The sequence below is a fragment of the Mytilinidion resinicola genome, assembly GCF_010093595.1.
Source record: "Mytilinidion resinicola strain CBS 304.34 unplaced genomic scaffold BDZ99scaffold_13, whole genome shotgun sequence".
Taxonomy (NCBI): Eukaryota; Fungi; Ascomycota; class Dothideomycetes; order Mytilinidiales; family Mytilinidiaceae; genus Mytilinidion; species Mytilinidion resinicola.
This window is the reverse complement of record NW_022985449.1, coordinates 519,124-539,262: the sequence shown is the minus strand read 5'-3', so window position 1 is coordinate 539,262 and position 20,139 is coordinate 519,124. Positions and strand designations below refer to the sequence as shown.

Sequence of the window (20,139 nt, the reverse complement as noted above, 5' to 3'; positions counted from 1 at the left end):
CCTCTAGTCTTCGCCGGCGACATCTTCTGCTCCTCCAACTCCAGCAGCTGTGCAAAGCGACGGGGACCATGTTGCAGGTCTCTGTCTCTATGCCTGCGACCGTCGCGTTTGGTTCTTTGTCTCTTTTGTTTGTCGCCGTCACGAACGACCTGCACGCTGCCTTTCTTCACATGCCAGTGCCAGGCACCCAGGGTAGAATACAGGTCCCACTTTTTCTCCAAAATAGACTGAAACATCAAAGTGACATCACAGCCGACTCGCCCGAAAGCCGACAACTACTTAAGCTGCTAATGCTAACATGTTTGCCCTTTGGAGCTCTCACATTCCTCAATTGTCTTCACCATGGCTCTCCTAGACTCCATTGAGCATTTCCTTGCCACTCCGATTCTCTTCGTCTACCAAATCCTCCAATGGGCCATCGATAAACTGCTTTCTCCTGCCCCTCCTCCCCCAAATGCACATCTTAGCAGACCTAAAATCGCGATCATTGGAGCTGGCCTCACTGGTGTTTCGGCAGCGTCTCACTGCGTCGGCCATGGATTTGACTGCAGGATATTTGAATCTGGAAGTCGAAAGGCCCTCGGAGGAATATGGAGTGTATGACTGAAGCTATCTCCTACATATATGTACACTGCTAAACAGTTTTCAAGAAAGTGAACAACACCTCCGGCCTCCAAATCCACAGCATTATGTACCGCTTCCATCCTTCGATCAAATGGAACAAAGGATACCCCAATCGCCAGCAGATCGTCAGCCAAGTCACAGAACTTTGGGAGCGTTACGGTCTGGAGTCGAAGACGAAGTTCGATACCAAGGTCGACAAGGTATACAAAGACTCTGATGGCCGCTGGATTATCAACGACCCCGCCAACGGCTACTTCGATGGTGTCATTGCTGCCATTGGCACTTGTGGTGATCCAAAAATGGCCCACATTCATGGAGAGAGCAACTTCAAGGGAGAAATCTACCACTCTTCGCAGCTTGATGGCAAGAGTGCTAAAGGGAAGAAGGTTGTGATCATAGGCGGCGGCGCGTCAGCCGTCGAAGCCCTCGAATTCGTTGCCCACGAAGATGCTGCCCACACTGATGTTCTTGCCCGCTCCGAAAAATGGATCATCCCACGCAACCCACTCGTCGACGCCCTTCTCTCCCTCAACATCTTCGGCATGGAAACTCTCACAAGCTGGATCCCCGAGACCCTCCTCCGAAAGCTCTTCTACCGCGACCTCGCCTCTATCTCTCCACCGCCAGGCACCAAAGGCATCTTCACCGACACGCCCATGGTCAACAGCGACGTGCTAGACCTCGTCCGCGCCGGCAAAGCGACCTGGCTACGCGGCGACATCCACTCCTTCACCGAGACCGGGCTAAAATTCACCCAGCGCAGCCAGGGCGTCCCTAAAGGCGGGCCAGGCCGCGATATGGTCGTCGACGCTGACATCGTCATTCTTGCAACCGGCTACCAACGGCCCTCGCTCAACTTCCTGCCCGACGACTGCTTCGAGGATCCCTATCAGCCGCCGAACTGGTACTTGCAGGTGTTTCCGCCTGCACATGTCGACGTGTGCTGTAACAACTGTACCTACGTTAACGCCATTGGCACCGTCGGTAACTACCATATTGGCATCTATACTCGGCTGCTGCTGGCATACCTGGTTGATCCGCTAGCGAGGCCGCGGGAGCCGCTTATGAAGAAGTGGATCGATATGACGCGCTGGATCAAGACTAAAGCACCTGGTGGCGCGTTCGACTTCTTTACGTATGGCGAGCTGCTTTACTGGTTTGCATTCACCGTTGCGATCAACCCGTTTCGATGGAAGTGGGCTCTCTTTGTCTTCTTTGGCATTGGTGATGCACTGCCGAAGCATATCGTGAGACGCGAGGACCAGATCAGGAATGGATTGGGCTCGAAGGCTCATTGAAGGGGCGGTCTGCGAAACATTACGACGACATTCGTCGATATGACTTAGCGAGCGTTAGCGAGAGCCAGGAGGTAAAGTAATGATTTCTATGGTAGATAATAGACAAAACACTTTCAAACTCTTTGGGCCCCGCCTTCTTAGCTCGTTCAAATTGTTTGAGGTCTACTTCTTACACACTTCCAATTTTCCTAGGCCTGTCACGACCACCTTAGCATCATGAACGCCTTTCCTTTTCCTGGCTCTATTCGCGGCCTTGTCAGCCTTCACATTCCCTATCACACCCTGGTGCCCTGGCACCCATCGGAATTCAACTTTGACACCAAGCTCTTGAATCGCATACGTAAGCGCCACAACTCTCTTTAATGTCGCTCTCATGATAGACCCTCTTTTCGCGGCACAGCTCCGGATACTGTGTAGTGCACCACGCGAGTCCGTGTATGCCACCACCATCCCGTTGCTATGACCCACGCAGGTCCTATGATCCTCATCCTTGCTCAACAACTCCAGTGCTATCTCAAGCGCCTTGACGATGCCCAGGGCTTCCGCACTATCCGTAACAATCCACCCCTTAATGTGGGTGGGCCGCGTCACCCACTCCACCTATCCCTCCTTACCATCTTCCTAGTTCCCATCTCTCATCACAGCGTACGCCACTGCCACCCCCGCCGCCCTGCCCTTCGCCACCGTTGACGTATCGGCAAAGAAAGCCATCCCCCCTGACTCCTCGGCGTGTAACGCTGCAGCCCTAGCATCGTGGTCGGTGATGACGTTCTTCGCAAGGCCGTAGCGGAGAGACGAGTTCCTCAACGCAATAGCGTCGACGTCGGCGTCAGCGCACAAGTCCGCCCACCAGGCAGCGAGCGTCTGCGTTTCGAATGCGAGGCGTGCTGCGGAGGCGGTGGGGTCCGGCGTCGGCGGCTGGACTCTGATTTGGGGGAAGTGGGAGAGGCGGGCTAAGGTGCGGGCTTGTCGTTTTTCTCTCTTACGCGTGGAGCGGGGGGGTTTGGGGGGAGGGCTGGAGTGTGGGTCCGGAAGAGATACTTGGGCTATGCTGTCAGGGGATTGGTAGGAGCTGGGTAAGAGGCTAGTTTTGCGGGTCTGGAGTCTTTGAAGCAAACGGGCGTGCTATACGGAGTCGACGTTGGAGGTCGGGATGGAGTTTGCGAGGCGGAGGCGCCGTCTTTCTAGGCGTGCCAGGCGTTTTGTGATGGCGGGTGGAGGTGGTGAGGGGGTTTTGGTTTGAGACACGCAGGTGGCGTCCTTAAGGGGTGTTTGGAAGTCGTCCATGGCGTTGTGAGGTTTGCTCTTGGGAAATGAGGTTGGAGTCTGGTGGTATTAAGGCCTTGAGTCAAGTGGATGGGATTTGAATCTTTTCGGGAACTTGAAGATGGAACCAGGCTTTTATTTGGGTGGTGGTGCGGAGTTCCACGGTTCGATGCTCGGTTTTGCATTACTCGCCCAGGTTAGGTCCTCTAGTGTATAAGGCGGTAAATCCCACACATTCAGCGTGCCAAATTAGGATGTTAGCTCTCTATGTTATTGAAGTAGAAATATACTGAGACATCGTTTTCTCCCAGTGCGAAATGGTAGCTTTCGCATTGCCCTGCCTGTTCTTCGTCTGATCACGCTAGCAGTTTGCTTTTCTTACTATCTTAAGAGTTATCTCGGCAGAGAGCACGAAGGTGAGCAAAAGTAATGGCTAAGTACTGGTTCCCCGAGTGAGTAGTGTCATGGCAACAGGTTGACTAGATCACGTGACGCTTAGCTGAGCTATGCTAACAGGGTCCACCTCGCGCCTCCGCACCTTCGTCTGCGTTAGCTTTAAATTCTCGTTGCCTTCTTTACATGTTACATACGAGGTGATCTGTGTCTAACAAACTGCCTAGCTAACTCTATTTGCGATCGAATATTATAGTCGCGTATTGACTTCTTTCTGCCTTACATCATGTAAGCTGAAAATAAAGGCTAGCGGTGCGACGACCCACTAGACCATTTGGAGCCATTTCGTGCGCATACTATTGCGAGCGCAGAATTAATCGAAACAGCACTACCGTTCATACCATTCTCAAGAGTCTATCGCTCTCCTGTTCTTGGTGTTGATGTTATGAGCTACCGTCACCTGCGATGAACGACTCTCGAGTTTCTTCCATTACAACACCTAGCTCTAAAACATCTAGCTCTCGCAGATAGTCCTGCAAAAACTTTCTGTGTTCTCAATCAAGGTTGAGTATGCGGGCGCAGATCGTCATCACCTCGCCACACAGTCAGCGTAGATGACTGGTCAGGAGATGGCAATAGCATTCTACCCGTAGTTGTTTAGCATGGTATCCACAAAGCTCAGACAAGTCAGATACGAAAGTACAATTTTCCAATTTCAATTCGCTCCTTCTCTTCAGCTTCACCGTAAGTCAAGGCTATATTACCCCTAATGGACGCTATGGGTGTTGTTAGCTTCCGGTTAGTTCCTGTCAAATTCTTAACCTTATAAAGGTCGATATCTCCTTCGCAGATAAACAGAAGAAAGCATTCATTGTTCGTACAATTCATTCTTTCGGACGTAACACTGCACTCTACCCAGTCAGGCTCATTCTTGGACTCAGCATTATGCATCTCCACCATCTCCTCTTCGCGTTTCTCTTCAGCTCGATACAATGTGCTCCGCTATCTTCTCCTAGCAGCGACTTGCTCCGCAGCCTCAATCTCACGGTGGACGAACTTGGCGCAACGGTCTTCGCTCTGCTCTATGGCACTCCGTTGATGGATTTCTACCAGTTGGCTGAAGGAACCTTGACGACCGTAGGCTCGAACGTTCTAGGACACAAAAACGCAACGGCTACGGCTAGTACCCATAACGTCGTCAGGCCCAACGTGGATACAATCTATGGAAGTGCCACATACGATCTTTCCGCAACTGACTTAGTTCTTGTGTTGCCTCCTATGGATGAAGACCGGTTTTATCTGTTCGCCATCTATGACCCGTTAGTACTTCCTGTCCACTCTATGCCCACTGTTACAACCGGAGCACTAGCCAGAGTTCTAAGTACCCAACTACTCACATACTCGCACAGTTACGGAGACAACTTCGCCTCCATCGGTAGTGTACCCGCTAGCGCACCAGGGAAATACCTCATCCGATCCTTGGAATCGAACTGCGACGATGACTGCGAGGGCTACGAAGGCTGTATCACATCCCCCACCCCGATCGGAACCATCCTTGTCCGCATCGAAGTCAAGAACAACAGCACAGATGTCGCCGAGGTCAACTCCTATTTCTCGAAGGTCTCCCTCACCTCTATCAATCCCCGCATACCTTCCTTCCCAGCCCTGACCCTGGCCGACTTTGATAACCTTTCCAACAACACCGCGGTCTCAACGCTCGAACTCACCGCCCGCCTCGAGTCTCGCTCTCCCCCGGAGACAGCCCACTTCCAAGCCGCTGTCCCGCCGATCCTGGCTCTCGCCGGTATCACCAACGGCCACTATAAAAAGCCAGCGTCCGTGAATCTAACACGGGCATCCGAGCTTGTCAACGCCTCTGTGGCCGCATTTACGAATACGCCAGGTAGTTACCCTGACCTCGGCAACGGCTGGTCCATCCTGAACAACTCCTACAGCGGCACCTTCGAGTCTGGCACCGCCATTATCCCGCGCACCCTGATTGCAATCGCGCTCTACCTCCAGAACAAGGCCACCAACGCGCTCTACCCTACCCTTGGGTCGACGCAGCTAAGCCTGACCGACAGCGAGGCGTACCTCTTTACCTTCTCGGGGAAGCCACCGGTTGCAGCTGATGGCTTCTGGAGCCTCACCATGTACGATGACACGGGCTACTTAGTGCCGAATGCATTGGATACGTATGCCGTTGGGGACCGCAGCAACATCACCTATCCCAGCGGGGATCTGGTTTACGCCGACGGTGCTAAAGATGGGAGTTTCCAGGTCCTGGTGCAGGATGTGAACGTAGCCCCGCCGAGTAACTGGACCGCGAAGTGAGTTTCAACCCACAGGCCAAGTGAGATAAAGGAGATGCTGATCAATGCTGTGCGCGCAGCTGGCTTCCTGCGCCTTCCGGCGGTGGCTCGTTCACTGTGACTTGTAAGCTTCCCCCGTCCTGCAGTTTTGGTTTGACGAGTAAGGGCTGATGGGTTCGCAGTCAGACTTTATGCGCCTGAGGCCGCGGCGTCAAATGGGTCATATGTCTATCCGGTGGTTACGAAGGGAGATGCCATTACGGCGTAACGCACGAGTTACGATGCGGCACGCTGCCAGCGGGGCTCGCGATGTGGAAAGCTGTCAGAGCACAAAGTGCTTCTAGGGAGCTGAAAAGACAATGTCATTGCTAGAGTTAGAGGGTTAGGAATGTCAACTGGTACGGAAAGGGGTGGTTGTAGGTGGACTGCGAGTGGGAGAAGATAGAGAGCGGGAAGTGGTCTATTCTTCACGCCATATGACTTCTATGTGGGAATTCTGAGGGCCTGCGATGTTCGAAACACGTAAAAACTAGCCTATTTCCTATGTAGCATTTAGTGGATAATACTCATCGCTTTCCCCTTAACGTTTTGTAGAACTAATCGTCAAGGCTTGAATAAATAGATGATAGCTGTACAATAGCCAGAATTACGTGAATGGTTTTACCTTCTCTTCGCACCACTCCCAAAACTGCTTCACCTTCCCCTCATCGATTGCCTAGCAAAAACCCCCCTCCCTCCGCGAGTTGGGCTATATGACGCCGAATTGCCAAATATAACACCCGTTCTGGGCCTCGGTGATCTTGTCCGAGAATCCTACAAACATCATTATATTTGGCGTGATAGAGCACAAAAGTCCTCAAGAAAAAGTACGAGCAGCCAGTGTTCGTCAGCGTAAATGCCAGTATACAAGGTTCCCGGATTCTGGCAAACGCTGATGATGCCCTGGACTCCCCATCTAGCGGCGCCTACATGTGCGAGGAAGAAGAAAGTGGAAGTTGAATTTGTTGCCGTGTAAGCTGACGAAAAACACAGCTTACCTATGCGAGCGGTTGGCACTCTTGGATACCCGACTACTAGGTACGCCACCGCAGCCACTGCCTCTTGCCTCTTCGTCCAACGCGGTATCATCGCCGCCGGCAACGCACGCTGTACTACGGTCATCGTTATCTCTTCACCTAGGACGCGGAACGTAGACGCGGTATCTGTCGGCACACCCCAGCCGTGTAGCAGCAGCACCAGCTTCGAGTCTATCGAATCACTCAAGTTAACGCACCCAGATAAGCGTTACATCGTCCGTCTGGCTCGCTGGATCCAGACCTGGGGCCGCGAATATCTCAATCCAGACACGGCGTCCTATACGCCGACGGGCGAGCCGGCTTTTGGGGCGCTCTGACGGCGCTCGCTGGTGGTAGATTCCACGTCATAACCGACTACGCAGCTGTCTTTAGGAAAGATTGATGGTGCCGATGCGGTGTTTCGAGTTGATCCAGGTGATTCGGAGGTGGGGTGGAAAGGGTGTAGTGTGGTGCCGTGCTTTTCATAAGCTGGAGATTCTGTGGAATGGAGGGGGTGATGCGCGGAGAGCCGTAGCGGTTCGCGATTATGGAAAAGCGAGTTTTCGCACTGGTGCCTGGGGTGCCGAGAGGGGGTGGCCAGGGTTGAAAAATAAGGTGGAGGAGTGTTGGAGGAGACGGTGGTGGTTGGAGTTGTTTGAAGGGTTACTGGTTGACTCAGAGACTATGCTTCTCGCAAATGAGACATTCTCAGGTTCGCTCGAAATTTGTCACGGCCGTACATAGGTGCTTGTCAGCTCTGCTTTTGCCCTTCCCTGGGCAATTACAAGACACTGCAGTTTGAGTGATGCGATTATGATGGAGATCGACCTGTCCGGTTTCGTCTGTGCCATACCCCCAGGAGTCTAGATAGGAATAGTCGTCAAGATTGCGCCAAATTGCTCCGCTGTAGTGGTTGAAGTCGGAGTTGTTTAGCAGGGCTTGTAAGTCCGAGTCGAGTGCGTTATGGCTGTAGTCAGGCGGCTCCCGGTTGTCTGTCTGTTGTAGAGCACTATGAGGAGCCTGTGGAGTTTCTGCCAACCAAGGCACATTACTAGGATATGGTAGTAGAGCGAACGAAGTTGGGTTCTCATAGAGCTCAAAGCTGTCGGTAGATGTTGAAAGTAGCGGGAGTTGCTCCTCGGGAATAGTGATAGTCGTACCTACGCCTTCGATTGCCGCCGTTGTGGGGTACCTCAACGATGTCGGTGTTGTAGATGTTTGGTGGATTTCCAAAGGATGAGAAAGAGTTGGAGCTACTAGGTCTTCTTGCGGACGGAGTCTTATATTGGGAGTCCGCGGTATGTTGGATGGGGTTATGGTTTCAGGAACAGCAAGACAGCTGTTCGATATTGGAGTGGGTTGGCCTTCTCTCTGCGCAACTGGGTTGCCAGACCCTACAACATCTGGCGCTGCTAATGTCGTACTGTTTGACGGTACTGCGGAGACATATGCTTGGTAGTTGCGAGTCACTTCTTTCCCGCACGTTTCAATAATATCGAGGATCCGTTGCTTCAGCCTGTCCTCAATAGGCCTGAACTCTTCATCTAGCGCATCCTCTAGACGTTCCCGGACCATACGTGGGACTTCGCGCGAGAAGTATTCAGCAAAGCCTGCGGGACCTGGTCCCAAATCGTACTCGTAGTCTACAACTCGATTATGAGTTGGTCTATTAGGAGGTTTAGGAATGCTTACATGGTGTTGGAATCTTTGACTGGTCATCGTCTGGAAAGAGGATAATGTAAATGTTACGCCATTTATCTTCGTCAGATCGGCTAGCCGCGGATCTCTTTCTGCTTTTGAGTCTTTTCTCCTGCTCTCCATTAAGCCCCTCCGCAGGTATCTTGTCGCGCACTTCGCATCCTTCCGGCAGCCTTTGGTGATCCTCTAGCTCTTCCGCCTTCTCGAATTGCTGGTAACAACGCAGGCAACGGATAGGTAGGGAATGGTTCCTATATAGGTGTTCCCTATCAAGAGATGAGTTTTGGTTTTTGGCTTGGTCAAGAGTATTCGAGAGGAGGAACTCACTTTACACGGTGGATACCATTGAAACCGGGGGGACCTGCACAGGACTTCAGATCTCGGTATCTTTGAGGATTGCGTTTGAAGTATGGACAAGCAAGTCTTTTGTGGGTACCGGAAGAATTCTTAGATGAAACTTCGCCTTGTGGAAGATCGTCGGAGCCATCCCCATCGTCACCCTCATGTGATTGCGAATCGCCATTAAAAGCTCGACGCTTCGCTGTTCCCTTGATAGAGTGTTGGCTCCCTCCATGGCTCATACTGGAGTCTCCTCGGCCGGTTGATGAGCTCTGTCCAGCATGTGACGTGACTTCATATGCAGACGAATCGAAGAGGTACCAGAAGTACCTCATCTGACGGTCTATCACAGCCTGCCTTCTTCTCCTCATTTGATGTACAAAGGGATTGAACTCCGCTGTGGCCGAGCTCGAGCATGTTCCGGAACAGGACGAACCTTCTCCGTCACTGGCGCCCAAAGCATCCTCGTCAACATCCGGCTCATATCTTTCTTCTGGGCAGCTCCGTTTCATGTTCGACTCATCTTTGTGTAGTGGGCTTGGAAGGGATGTATCATGATTCGTCACTAGCTTATTAGAGTGTTTCTGACTTTCCCTAGTGATAGGTCTTGCATCCGGAGTATCTGAAGGCTTAGCCCTAGATTGATCATGGGCTGCGAATATGTATTTTGGCTCTGGTGCGTTGGGGATTCCACTAAGGACACTGTGTAGAATTCTGTTCGAGTCGTCGGTGTATTTCTTCACCCACTCCTCTGCAGTCCTCTTTTTGCCATGCATTTGAAGTATAACGTGAGCATACAGCTGGTTGAGATTGCCGAATGCCTCCTCGCAGCCGTTCCAGCCGCAGATGTACGCAGGGGCAGTAACTCTAACGACATGTGGACCTTCGTGAACAGGAGATGGAACATGCTCCCTCGCGTATTTATCCAATCGATCGAATTGTTGCTCGGGTTCTCTTTCCCGGACGCGTGCAGATGGTTGGTAAGTCGGGGCTGTAGCCTGTTTTGGAGCATTAAGTCCTACGAGGTCAATATGATCGTTACGAGCAGTGCCAGGCAATTGAACGTCAACCGACTCTGCTTCCGGAGTCCTATTACATTTGAAATTATTTCACAACCCTTCAAATGATCCAATTTGATTACTTACTTCACCTCTGCTCTGTGGTTCTGGAGCCGGTCCTACAGCACGTCAGAACGTTGACCACCATAAATAGTGCATGAATAGGTACTCACATCGCTGACTGCCTCTCTAAAAGGGATATTTAGAATCTCAGGAAAACTCGTCTCACTAACGGTGCTCGGCTTCTGTTGCTGTTGCAGGCGCGCTTCGAGTGCATCGCTCTGCTCCTTCGCGAGGCGTGCCTGTGGATGCCCGGGGCGGCTTTCCAAAGTCTGTACGCTAGCTTCATTGCTTGGGTTTTCCTGAGCGGGCCTCGACAAGTTTGTAGAATCATTCCACTTCTGTTCATCTGAAGCCTCATCTGAAGCCTCATCTGAAGCCTCATCTGAAGGTCGTTTTCCATCCATACTAGCCTCCAGTCGCTTCACTCAGGAATGAAGACTACAATGGAATTGTGGGAACAAGGGTATATTGGATGAGAGCAGCGCATGATAAGAGACGGTGCGACAGAGCTGGGGGAGATGTCTGACTATATGACAAGGCCGAATGCGCAAATGCGCAGAACGTCGACGGCGAAACGCCACAACCAGGAACGGTTAGTGTGAATTTGGCGATACACCTATCGTGAGATGCGCACTTGATATCATGAACGCTTCGAGTGATTTTCTGGATGTTAAGTTCATGCTATGGAGAAATACCAGAGATTTAAAATGTTTATAAGCTCTAAGCGCTACCTAAGTACCGGTTCAATGAACTAAGAATAGCTATGGATTGATGCATAGCTCGTCATGTATCAACTACCTAGGTACCCTTGTATGGTAGTAGATTCTCACGATCTTAATTTGCGCGTGGATATATTTATATTAAATTAGGGTCCCGGCGATCGATCTAAGTCGAAACCCAGATCGTTGGTATTCACAGTGAATCTGATATGTTGGGAGGACCTTGGGTAAGCCCGGTCTAGGTACCAAGCACCGCCGCTCCTTCAAGCTCCATCCCATACGCCCCCCTTATTTTTGGGTTAAGGTTGAAACGGGAAGATACATCCAGCATCACCATCTCCTACTGCGCTTCCACCACTTCGGTCTTCACAACCGTAACAGCCTGCCTACTAAGCAGCGCCGCGAACCTCGGCATCGTGAGCCAGAGCTTTTGGCCCCTAGCCCCCAAATCCCCCGACCACTCCTCCTAGGTCCTGGGGCAACGAGGTACCACTTCTTCTCCTCTTCGCCCTACGTGGCATCTTCGCGGCGGGCGACACACGCTGCACCACGCCCGTCGTCGTCTCTCCGTCCGCGACGCTGAACGTAGAAGCAATGTCCCTAATCAGAAAGCAGGCGTTCATCGGTTGTACATTTTTCTTTTCCTTTTTGTTCATATCTTCATACGACTAGAACGTCATATTCTTAGCGAAAACGAGCCTATCCAGCTTCCTGCGAATTGAATATCCACTCATCTGATAATATGAGAGGGGAATCTTGAAGGGGAAACGCGAAACCATTCCAATCCAAGTCCAATTCATCTGAAAAGCTGAAGTCATGATTGATTTTCGGTTGTTGTAACACAGAATCTAGTGTGTCGTATCCAGAGTCCGACTTGTCTACAGTGTCCGCTGGATGTGAAGATATGGTAGCTTGTGAGTCTCCTATCGGATAAAACTCGTTCCTCGAAGCTGCAAGTTCAGAGAAATCGCCGAAGTTATTGAACCCAGGCGGCTGAACCAATGGGAAGGGGTTTTCGTGATTGGGAAATATGCAATCGGTATCCAGAACGATTGTAGCCAAGGGAAGATGGCTGAAGCTGTTATCATCGAACACACCGTTGGATAGATGCTGAATCCCACTGCTCTGTGGATTGGAAGTCGCTGATGATTCCAAGCTCTGTAGGCTCGCATCGAAAGTAGAAGATGATAGGACGCGCTTATGAATTTGTGAATTTGGGTCTGACCCCAGTTGGGGATTCAGATCTGAGTGTGCGTTTCCGGGATTCAATCTTGGAACATGCGGTGCAGCAGACTTGATGGATAAACCATCTTGTTCAGGTAGTTCGGGGATTGGATGGTTTATTGAGCCTCCGAACAGATTTTCGGTACTGTCGGCGGATCTTGAAGTAGTTTGGACTCGGCTTTCTGTGATGGTGTCGTTCAGTTCTGAATCTTTCGGAATTACTGGTGGGAGATCTGTGGTCGCTGGGAACATAGTCCTTTGGTAACTACGAAAAAGTTCCTCCTGGCACGATTCAACAATATTAGCGATCCTTTCTTTTAAGCTTTCCTGGATAGGCTCAAGTGAGTCGTCCTGCGCAACTTCTAGCCGTCTGCGGACGCGCCGTGGCAGCTCGAGTCGTAGAAAATCTTCGTAGTTCGTGAGGCCTGCAGTACTCCGGAAGCTTACAACTGCACGAAGGTCGTAATCATAATCTATGCCTCTATTAGATAATGACCTTCTGAGCATACTTTTAAAGACTTACGCACTGTTGGAAAGCAAGATGGGTCATCATCCGGAAAGAGGATAATATAAATCTCGCGCCATTTGTCTTCTTCGGATTGATTGGGAGCGGATCTCTTCTTGCTTTTTAATCTCTTCTCTTGCTCTTTGCCAAACCCTTCAAAAGGCATAATGTCGCCGACCTTACATTCTTTCGTGGCTCTTTGGTGATCCGTCAATGCCTTTGCGTTCTCGAAAATCTCATAGCAACGTGGACAATGTATAGGCAACAAATGCTTCCGGTAGAGATGCTCCCTGTCGAGAATCAGATACTGACAGCTATGTAAGAGGGAACAACGAGGGGATAAATACTTTACACGAGACACAGCAGTAAACCCAGGCCCTAGGCAAGACTTCATGTTTTGGTATTTCTGAGGGGTGCGTTTGAAATATGGACAAGCAAGTCTTCTCATAGAGTTGGACCGCTCATCCACCAAAACTTCACCCTGTGGATCTGATGAAGGCCTTCCTTTCAGAGCTTTCTGAGTACGCCCCAAGTTCTCATCGCCTGTCCTCAACCTTTTGCTTCTCGTATTGTCTGCCTCCACATCTAATGTCGTGCTTCTCCTTCTCCTCTTCTTGCCATGTTTCTGCAGCTCCTCCAAGTTCCGCTGCGAGGGCTCAACTGACGGCTCGACTTCAGGCACTGAATTTGGTTTCAGAGGTCTTGGTGAGTCTATCGCGGGTCCTTTGTCCGTTCTCACCTTTTTGCTCATCACATTGCTGGACTCCACATCGTGTGTTTCAGTTCCCCTCCTCCTCTTTTTGCTATGCGCATTCGACTCCTCTGAAGTTGTCCGCGAGGGCTCAACAGATGATGGCTCGAATGATGGCTCTATTGACTGCGCTTCCAGTACGGCGGGTATAAGTAACTCTGCCTCAAGCTCCTCCGCACTCAATGGTAAGGGATCAAGCGACGGATTAATCACGGGTACTTGCTGCACAGTGGGTGGTCGTATCGCCGCCTCCAACTCCAGATTCGGTGGGGAGGGATCATGCAATGGCTTGGCTAAGGGCGCTTCCAGCACAGTGGGCAGTCGTATCGCCGCCTGCGACTCCAGATTCAGTGGGGAGGGATCAAGCGATGGCTCAACTAAGGGTGCTTCTAGCACAGTGGGTAGCTGTATTGCCTCCGACTCTGGATTCGGTGGGGAGGGATTAAGCGATGGCTCAACTAGGAGTGCTTCTAGCACAGTGGGTAGTAGTATCTCCTGCCGAACTGGTGGAGATGGCGGATGCTCCATCACCGAGATAAAGTGGCTCAATCGAGGACTAGTCGTTCCTAGTCTTATATCCGGACCGTCTTCATCAATTTGATACTTAGTATTTGCGGCTTTTGCAGCGTCGGTAAGTGCTTCAGTCTTGTCTACCTCTTTCGGAGCAGGAGAATCACGCTGAGTAGCGAGATATTCTGGTGCGTCCAATGAATCCAGCCACGCAAGGACCTTTCTGTTGTAGTCCGAAGGGACGATTCGCAGAGGCGTCTTCTGTTCTCGAACACTAGGAAGGTTTTCCACGCCGCCATCGTTACTCGACAAATGCCATACTCCATTAAGCTCCTTCAAGTCATCGTCGCCAATTAATCTCTTCTGCCAAAGGTGCTGGATGAGGTGAAAGTCCGGGCGACTCGTCTTCAGCGTCTGTCCCAGCTCGTGGTGCCACGCGACATGTTCTATACGTTCCTTCCACGCGTAGTGGCCGTCCTCATACGTCGTCTTGAACTCTTCACATAGCGGGCACTGGACTGATTTGGGTGGCTCTTCTCCCCGGAAGTGTGACGCACAGTGAGTCCTCCATTCCTCCTTGTCGGCTGATATATAACAACAACTTAGGAACCAAAAAGTACACTCATATACTGGACTGCGCAAGTTCGGTCGCAGCTCTAGCACGCCGACGACCTCTAGCACACCGTCGACCTCCTCTAGCAGCTGGAATCCGGATAGTCGACTTGCTAGACCCGTACTAATAGAAGATTCTGTGGGAGTTGCTTCGGAGCGAAGGAGGGAAGGTGCATAGCCGGAAACGTTTGAAGGCAGGTGCAGTTCAGTATGAGCCGTGGAGGAGCTGATTGACTGCGCATATAGCAATGTATCGTACCCGGCAAGCCCTTCGGCGGCCGTCAAGCCTGACGAACTCGGAGAAGTGGCCATTTTGAAAGCGCTAACGATTCTTGAGAGTTCGCCGTGTGTGTTGCATACGCTCGCTTTTGGAAGATAATGAACTTACGAAGATATTTCTGAAAAAGGACATTGGACTTAGTGAGAACGTCCCACAGCAAGAAAAAACTCGACCAAGGCGGTGAGGAAGGCTGAGCCCGCGAACGCGCAAATGCGCAGAACTTCGACGTGGGAACGCCCCATCCAGGAATGGTTAGTGTGGATTTAACGATGCATTCATGTACTTAAACGCCCCATGCATTCGCGATCTTGAATGTTTTGAACGATTACCCGAAGGCATAATCAGATAAAGGATACACAGGAGACTGTGAAATCAATTGTTTGTAAGCCCTGTACCTAGATTCTTTTAGTGATCCGAGGAATGAGGATATCCAGGTTTGAGACGCGTAGCTAGAAAGGCCCCAACCAAGGCTCTCCATACCAACGACGTTAGTTTTCCCGTGGTATATATATCTTAGCTGTTAATCTAGGGCCCTAATGATCGATTTAGTTTTGAACCCAGGTATTTGGTACCTAACGTTGAATTTGTGGGTTGACCTTGGGTAAGGTAAGCCCTACCAAGCACCGCCGCTCCTTCAAGCTTCATCCAAATCCCCTTATTTTTGAGTAAGGTTGACGAATGCCGAAGTAGAAGTGGGTTGTGTCCAATCCTGCGGAACCGACCGAGCTGATCACGTTGCGTCGGGACTCCGTCCAAAGTCGAGGCCGAGAGCAGTTAACGAAGACAGCCACGAGGCGCAGTTGCGGCGTTCGAGGTGTAGACGGCTCACTGTCTTGTGGTCTTGGTGTTGATGTCTTACAATGGTTTAGAGACATGAGCCAGAGATGCTCGTCAGGGCTTGGGTGGTCAGGGGCGTCGAGCCATTCTTTTGTTTACTGGCAGTCCATTCTTCAATTGGCCGTTGAGACAGACCGGGTCATTCGACAGTGTCTCGAGGTCCTCTGTGCATGCTTGAGGGGACTGTCTGGTGGACGAAAGAGCGCAGACGTCACCTCCTGACAGGTCTTCATTCAGAAATGCTGGCCCAAAGCAAACTGGTCAGAATCAATACGGCAACCAGCGACCCAGTTTTCTCACTATTGGAAGATCTCCAGGAACCCGAAGGAATTTCTGTGGGTACGGGCGGCCAAAAATAGGCCACACAGCCACGATCTAAGGTACCACTACCACCTGCCACCTGCCATGCAACCGCCGCCCGCTGCGTCAGCGACACGCCGTGCTTCGGTGTACCAGACAGCGCTCAGAGAGGGCACATCCGCCTTCACGATGCGCCCACATGCTGACAGTTCGAAATAGCACGCGAGCGGGACGAGGGAGGTTTGGCGGTGGATGGGGCAGCTGCTCAGCTTGACGGGTGAATGTGCATGAAACAGGCCAGGTTTCTTTGACAGCTCTACGCGGGCTTGCAGCAGCGTGCTTGGCCGCCAAAAGTTCTGCTTGGCCGTCCTGCGCAGCGCAGCATCGAGCGTCGTATCGTCCAGCTGAGGAGCCCGAAGTCTCTACACCCTTTGTAGTATGTGCAGTAGCGGTGGGCGGAGCGCGCGCCGAGGGCTCTCCAGTCTTGATACATACAAGAGGAAGGGATTTGCTGGACTCCTCTAGAACTGCATTGTGCTCCGCTCCCTGTGCCCGTCGATATCTGAGCCCGCTTTTTCCACTCTCTGCCGCCGCGGATTACGACTCACTGCTGCTTCGGGCGTAACGCTCCCGCAAATACCACCCAGGGCCCCGGCAAAACCGTCGCCGCCGCCGCCGTCCTTGCGTCGCCCAGGCCCTGTCGCGTGGCGTGCCCTTTGAAACCGCTGGCTGCCCCTTCGGCCTCCGCCATCAAAGTCTCCAACCGCATTCCTCCCACCACCACTCTTTCTCCAAACACCTGACGTCTTGTCGCCTTCTCTCGTTTCACCCTCTCGTTCGTCGCCAGGCGTCTTTCCCTGCTTCTTCTCTCGCTTTTCCCATCCTTGCTTCCTTGCTGCCTACGCCTCTTCATCTACGGCTCGAGGAAGGTTGATCCTGCCCGGACCGTCTTACTTTAATACTTCTTTGCTTAGTGCCCATATTACGACCTTTTCCTACCCATTCTGTTAGACGGGCCCCTCACGATCTGCATTAACCGCCCATATCCAGAGCGTCTGGCCGTTCCAGCGCCAGTCTGGGAGCATCTCTCACGACTCTTTCGCCTCTCCAGGCGACACATTCCACCATGAGAGGTCACAGTACATATGCCAACATGCTTACGCCTTTCCTACTACTCGCCAGTCTCCCCATAGGAGCGCTGGCCGGCGATATTCTCAAGACGGATGGCTTCAGCTCCTGCCAGTCGGACGCGGAGATCCAAGTGAAGAGACTCGATATGGAGTTCAATCGGGCGACGAAGAAGATCGACTTCGACATTTCTGCATACAGTGCGAAGGTACAGAACGTCACAGCGTCCATGATAGTGACGGCATACGGCAAACAAGTGTACCAGAAGGACTTCAACCCTTGCGACAAGGATAACTATGTTCAGCAGCTATGTCCAGGCAAGCACATACACCCGTGTCAATCTATGTGGCGGCTAGCTAACGTGCAATAGTGCCCGAGGGCGACTTCTCCGCAAAAGGGGAGCAACAAATCCCAGACAACTTCATCTCCCAGATCCCATCCATCGCCTTCAGCGTTCCCGACCTGGACGGCCAAGCAACCCTCCAACTTAAATCACTGGAGACTGGAAAGGAACTGGCTTGCATACAGTCGTCGGTGAACAACGGGAAATCTTTCAACGTCCCGGCTGTATCATACGTTGCTGCCGGTATAGCCGGTGCTGCACTCATCCTGTCTGGCGTTTCCGCCCTTGGAGCTGGACATGGCGGTGCTGCCACATCAAGCCCAACCTTTGGAGAAGTGATTGGATGGTTCCAGTCCATGGCCCTGAACGGCATGATGAGTGTCTCATATCCCGGCATCTACAAGAGCTTCACCAAGAACTTCGCCTTCAGCGGTGGCTTGATATACTGGGAGGGAATGCAGACGTCCATCGACAACTTTCGCAAATCAACAGGCGGTAACCTGACCGAAGACAGTGTCGCTTACCTGAAGAATGTGACTCTGGTTAGCCCTTCATCGAACAAAAATCTCACCACGCGTGGACTGGAAAGCTTCGTTCTCTTTGCCCGCGACTCTCTCAACACCCAGGTCAATGGGACAAACGCCAACAGCACCTCTGACAGCAAGCTCATGCACACTGTTTCCGGTATCCAGGCCTACGTCGAGGAACTCACCATTCCTCAAGCTAACACCTTCATGACGGTTCTTCTAGTTTTTGCAATTGTCATTGCGGCCATCACTGTCGGTATTCTCCTTTTCAAGGTCATTCTCGAAACATGGGCACTATTCGGAACCTTCCCCAAGAGCCTCACGAGCTTCCGCAAGCGTTACTGGTGGCTCCTCGCGAAGACCATCACCAATCTGATTCTCCTTCTCTATGGTGTCTGGGTGCTTTACTGTGTGTACCAATTCACGAACGGCGATTCCTGGGCCGCCAAACTGCTAGCAGGTGTCACTCTAGCCATGTTCACTGCCATTCTCGCATTCTTCACTTGGAAGATTTGGCATACTGCCAGCAAGTTTAAGAAGATGGAGGGAGACGCCGCAGCGCTATACGATGACAAGGAAATCTGGAGGAAGTACAGCCTGTTCTATGAGAACTATAAGAAGGCCTATTGGTGGATCTTCGTACCATCCATCGTCTACATGTTCGCTAAGGGCTGTGTTATCGCCGGCGCTGATGGCCATGGACTTGTCCAGTCAGCTGGCCAGCTCATCGTCGAGTCTCTACTCTTCATCGTCCTCCTCTGGTCCCGCCCATACTCTTTGAAGTCTGGCAACTGGATCAACATCACCATCCAAGTCGTCCGCGTGCTCTCGGTAGTTTGCATTTTAGTCTTCGTCGAGGAGCTCGGCGTGGCACAGACGACAAAGACAATCACCGGCCTCGTCCTCGTGGTTATGCAATCTGTCTTGACCGCCCTCCTCGCCATCCTGATCGCCGTCAACGCCATCATCGCCTGCTGCCGCGACAACCCTCACCGCAGGAAGAGGAAGGAAGCCGGTAAGTTCCTCCCCTTTAATTTCCCTAAAATCATCCCGTCTAACAATCCCCCAGAAAAACTCAACCGCGACCTCGACACCCTCACCCCCCTCGACGCTCGCAACTCCCTCCTCATGGACCCCACCGGCTACAAGAGCACCGACGTCCGTGGCCCCATGGTCTCCGCCAACCCGCTTGGCCCTTACGAGCAGGTGCCCCTAAACGAGCAAACCACAGGCTACAGCGGTCGCCGCGCATTCGGTCAAACAGAAGACCAAAACCCATTGCTGACCGACTCGGCGAGCTTCGGCGGCCGCAGCACCAGCCATGGCCGGAGCATAAGCCACAGCCGGAGCGAGAGTCGTGGACGCAGCGTGTCGCCGCCTAGTGGTCGGGCACCGCGGCTACCGGACATCGACTTGGGCGCACCGGGGACTTATGGAGGACGGCCAGCATACTAAACGCCTCCCTTTCTTTTATTGTACGGCCAGCGCTGTAACCTTGTAGCAGCGATTGTATAAAAGAGAGAGAGAGGAGAAAACTATTAACAAGAGCTTCACTTTGTACATGCTTATAGGGTTACGACAAGACCCTTTCTTTTTGTGCTGTTTTTGGTTAGCGACTACCTGGTTTGGTTTGGTTTGGCTTTGGGCTTCAGTCGGTGGTTTTTGGATGATTTCCGAGAAGAACGGAATATCTACATCACTCACCCCCCCCCCCAATGAAACGGACGGCTTCTTTTGTTTTTGGAAAATTTGCGAACCTTGCGAAACTTTTACCCATAGAACACTGTTAATTTGAATAGCGTTGCATGTGCGTTGCGCCAGTGGCGAGCGTGCCGGAGCGGAGCGGGGAGGATATTGTATTCGAATACAAAAAATCCAAATATATTCAATCAACTGAAACCGTTGCGTGTGATTTTCTAGTGAAAGAGCGTACTACTTCTATTTTGTTCTTCATGACTGTGTGTCGTATACGTGGCGTGATATGCCGCGGCGAAGAGCAGACGCGTCTATCTCTACGGTGCTCCGATTGTGGAGTACATTTGCACCGTTGGGGCATTATGGGTGCTTGTATGCCCGTTCCGTCAAAACATAGAGCAAGAAGGTCTACATAGCCGGCAGGGGTTTGTACACTGCGTCGAGAATATGTAAGAAAGACGGGCGGGAGTGTGATCACAAATGGTGCAAGTTCTGATGAAGATGTAGACCTCTTCTATGGGAGCATAGACCGAGAAGGTACACGTATTCGGCACATCACGTCACCAAAATGTTAGCCTGCTATATAACCAGAAGGTCGAACA

General features: G+C 51.8%; 6 protein-coding genes across 6 annotated transcripts; 3 read left to right on the top strand and 3 right to left on the bottom strand.

Moving 5' to 3' along the window:
• The first annotated feature begins 281 nt into the window (after positions 1 to 281).
• BDZ99DRAFT_420229 (FAD/NAD(P)-binding domain-containing protein) lies at positions 282 to 2,231 on the top strand. The gene is made up of 2 exons (XM_033716914.1): positions 282 to 597; positions 651 to 2,231. Exons 1-2 carry the CDS (start codon positions 343 to 345, stop codon positions 1,920 to 1,922), a joined length of 1,527 nt encoding a protein of 508 aa, XP_033574706.1. The 5' UTR covers positions 282 to 342; the 3' UTR covers positions 1,923 to 2,231.
• A 312-nt stretch (positions 2,232 to 2,543) lies between these two features.
• Positions 2,544 to 3,209, bottom strand: BDZ99DRAFT_522360 (uncharacterized protein; the record flags this gene model as incomplete). The annotated part of the gene is made up of 2 exons (XM_033725697.1): positions 2,544 to 3,020; positions 3,054 to 3,209. The coding sequence occupies 2 exons, from the start codon at positions 3,207 to 3,209 to the stop codon at positions 2,544 to 2,546; spliced, it is 633 nt and encodes a 210-aa protein (XP_033574705.1).
• A 1,249-nt stretch (positions 3,210 to 4,458) lies between these two features.
• BDZ99DRAFT_464651 (uncharacterized protein) lies at positions 4,459 to 6,528 on the top strand. Its single transcript, XM_033720374.1, has 4 exons — positions 4,459 to 4,900; positions 4,991 to 5,911; positions 5,974 to 6,017; positions 6,076 to 6,528. The coding sequence occupies exons 1-4, from the start codon at positions 4,527 to 4,529 to the stop codon at positions 6,159 to 6,161; spliced, it is 1,425 nt and encodes a 474-aa protein (XP_033574704.1). The 5' UTR covers positions 4,459 to 4,526; the 3' UTR covers positions 6,162 to 6,528.
• Positions 6,529 to 12,718: 6,190 nt separating this feature from the next.
• On the bottom strand, positions 12,719 to 15,043 carry BDZ99DRAFT_64828 (uncharacterized protein). Its single transcript, XM_033728793.1, has 3 exons — positions 13,294 to 15,043; positions 12,902 to 13,235; positions 12,719 to 12,844 (listed from the first exon to the last, which is right to left on the bottom strand). Exons 1-2 carry the CDS (start codon positions 14,737 to 14,739, stop codon positions 13,140 to 13,142), a joined length of 1,542 nt encoding a protein of 513 aa, XP_033574703.1. The 5' UTR covers positions 14,740 to 15,043; the 3' UTR covers positions 12,719 to 12,844; positions 12,902 to 13,139.
• A 1,338-nt stretch (positions 15,044 to 16,381) lies between these two features.
• BDZ99DRAFT_64790 (uncharacterized protein) lies at positions 16,382 to 16,864 on the bottom strand. Its single transcript, XM_033728792.1, has one exon. It carries the CDS (start codon positions 16,755 to 16,757, stop codon positions 16,449 to 16,451), a length of 309 nt encoding a protein of 102 aa, XP_033574702.1. The 5' UTR covers positions 16,758 to 16,864; the 3' UTR covers positions 16,382 to 16,448.
• Positions 16,605 to 19,685, top strand: BDZ99DRAFT_464648 (DUF907 domain protein). Its single transcript, XM_033720373.1, has 3 exons — positions 16,605 to 17,289; positions 17,343 to 18,857; positions 18,912 to 19,685. The coding sequence occupies exons 1-3, from the start codon at positions 16,998 to 17,000 to the stop codon at positions 19,295 to 19,297; spliced, it is 2,193 nt and encodes a 730-aa protein (XP_033574701.1). The 5' UTR covers positions 16,605 to 16,997; the 3' UTR covers positions 19,298 to 19,685.
• The last annotated feature ends 454 nt before the right edge of the window (positions 19,686 to 20,139 follow it).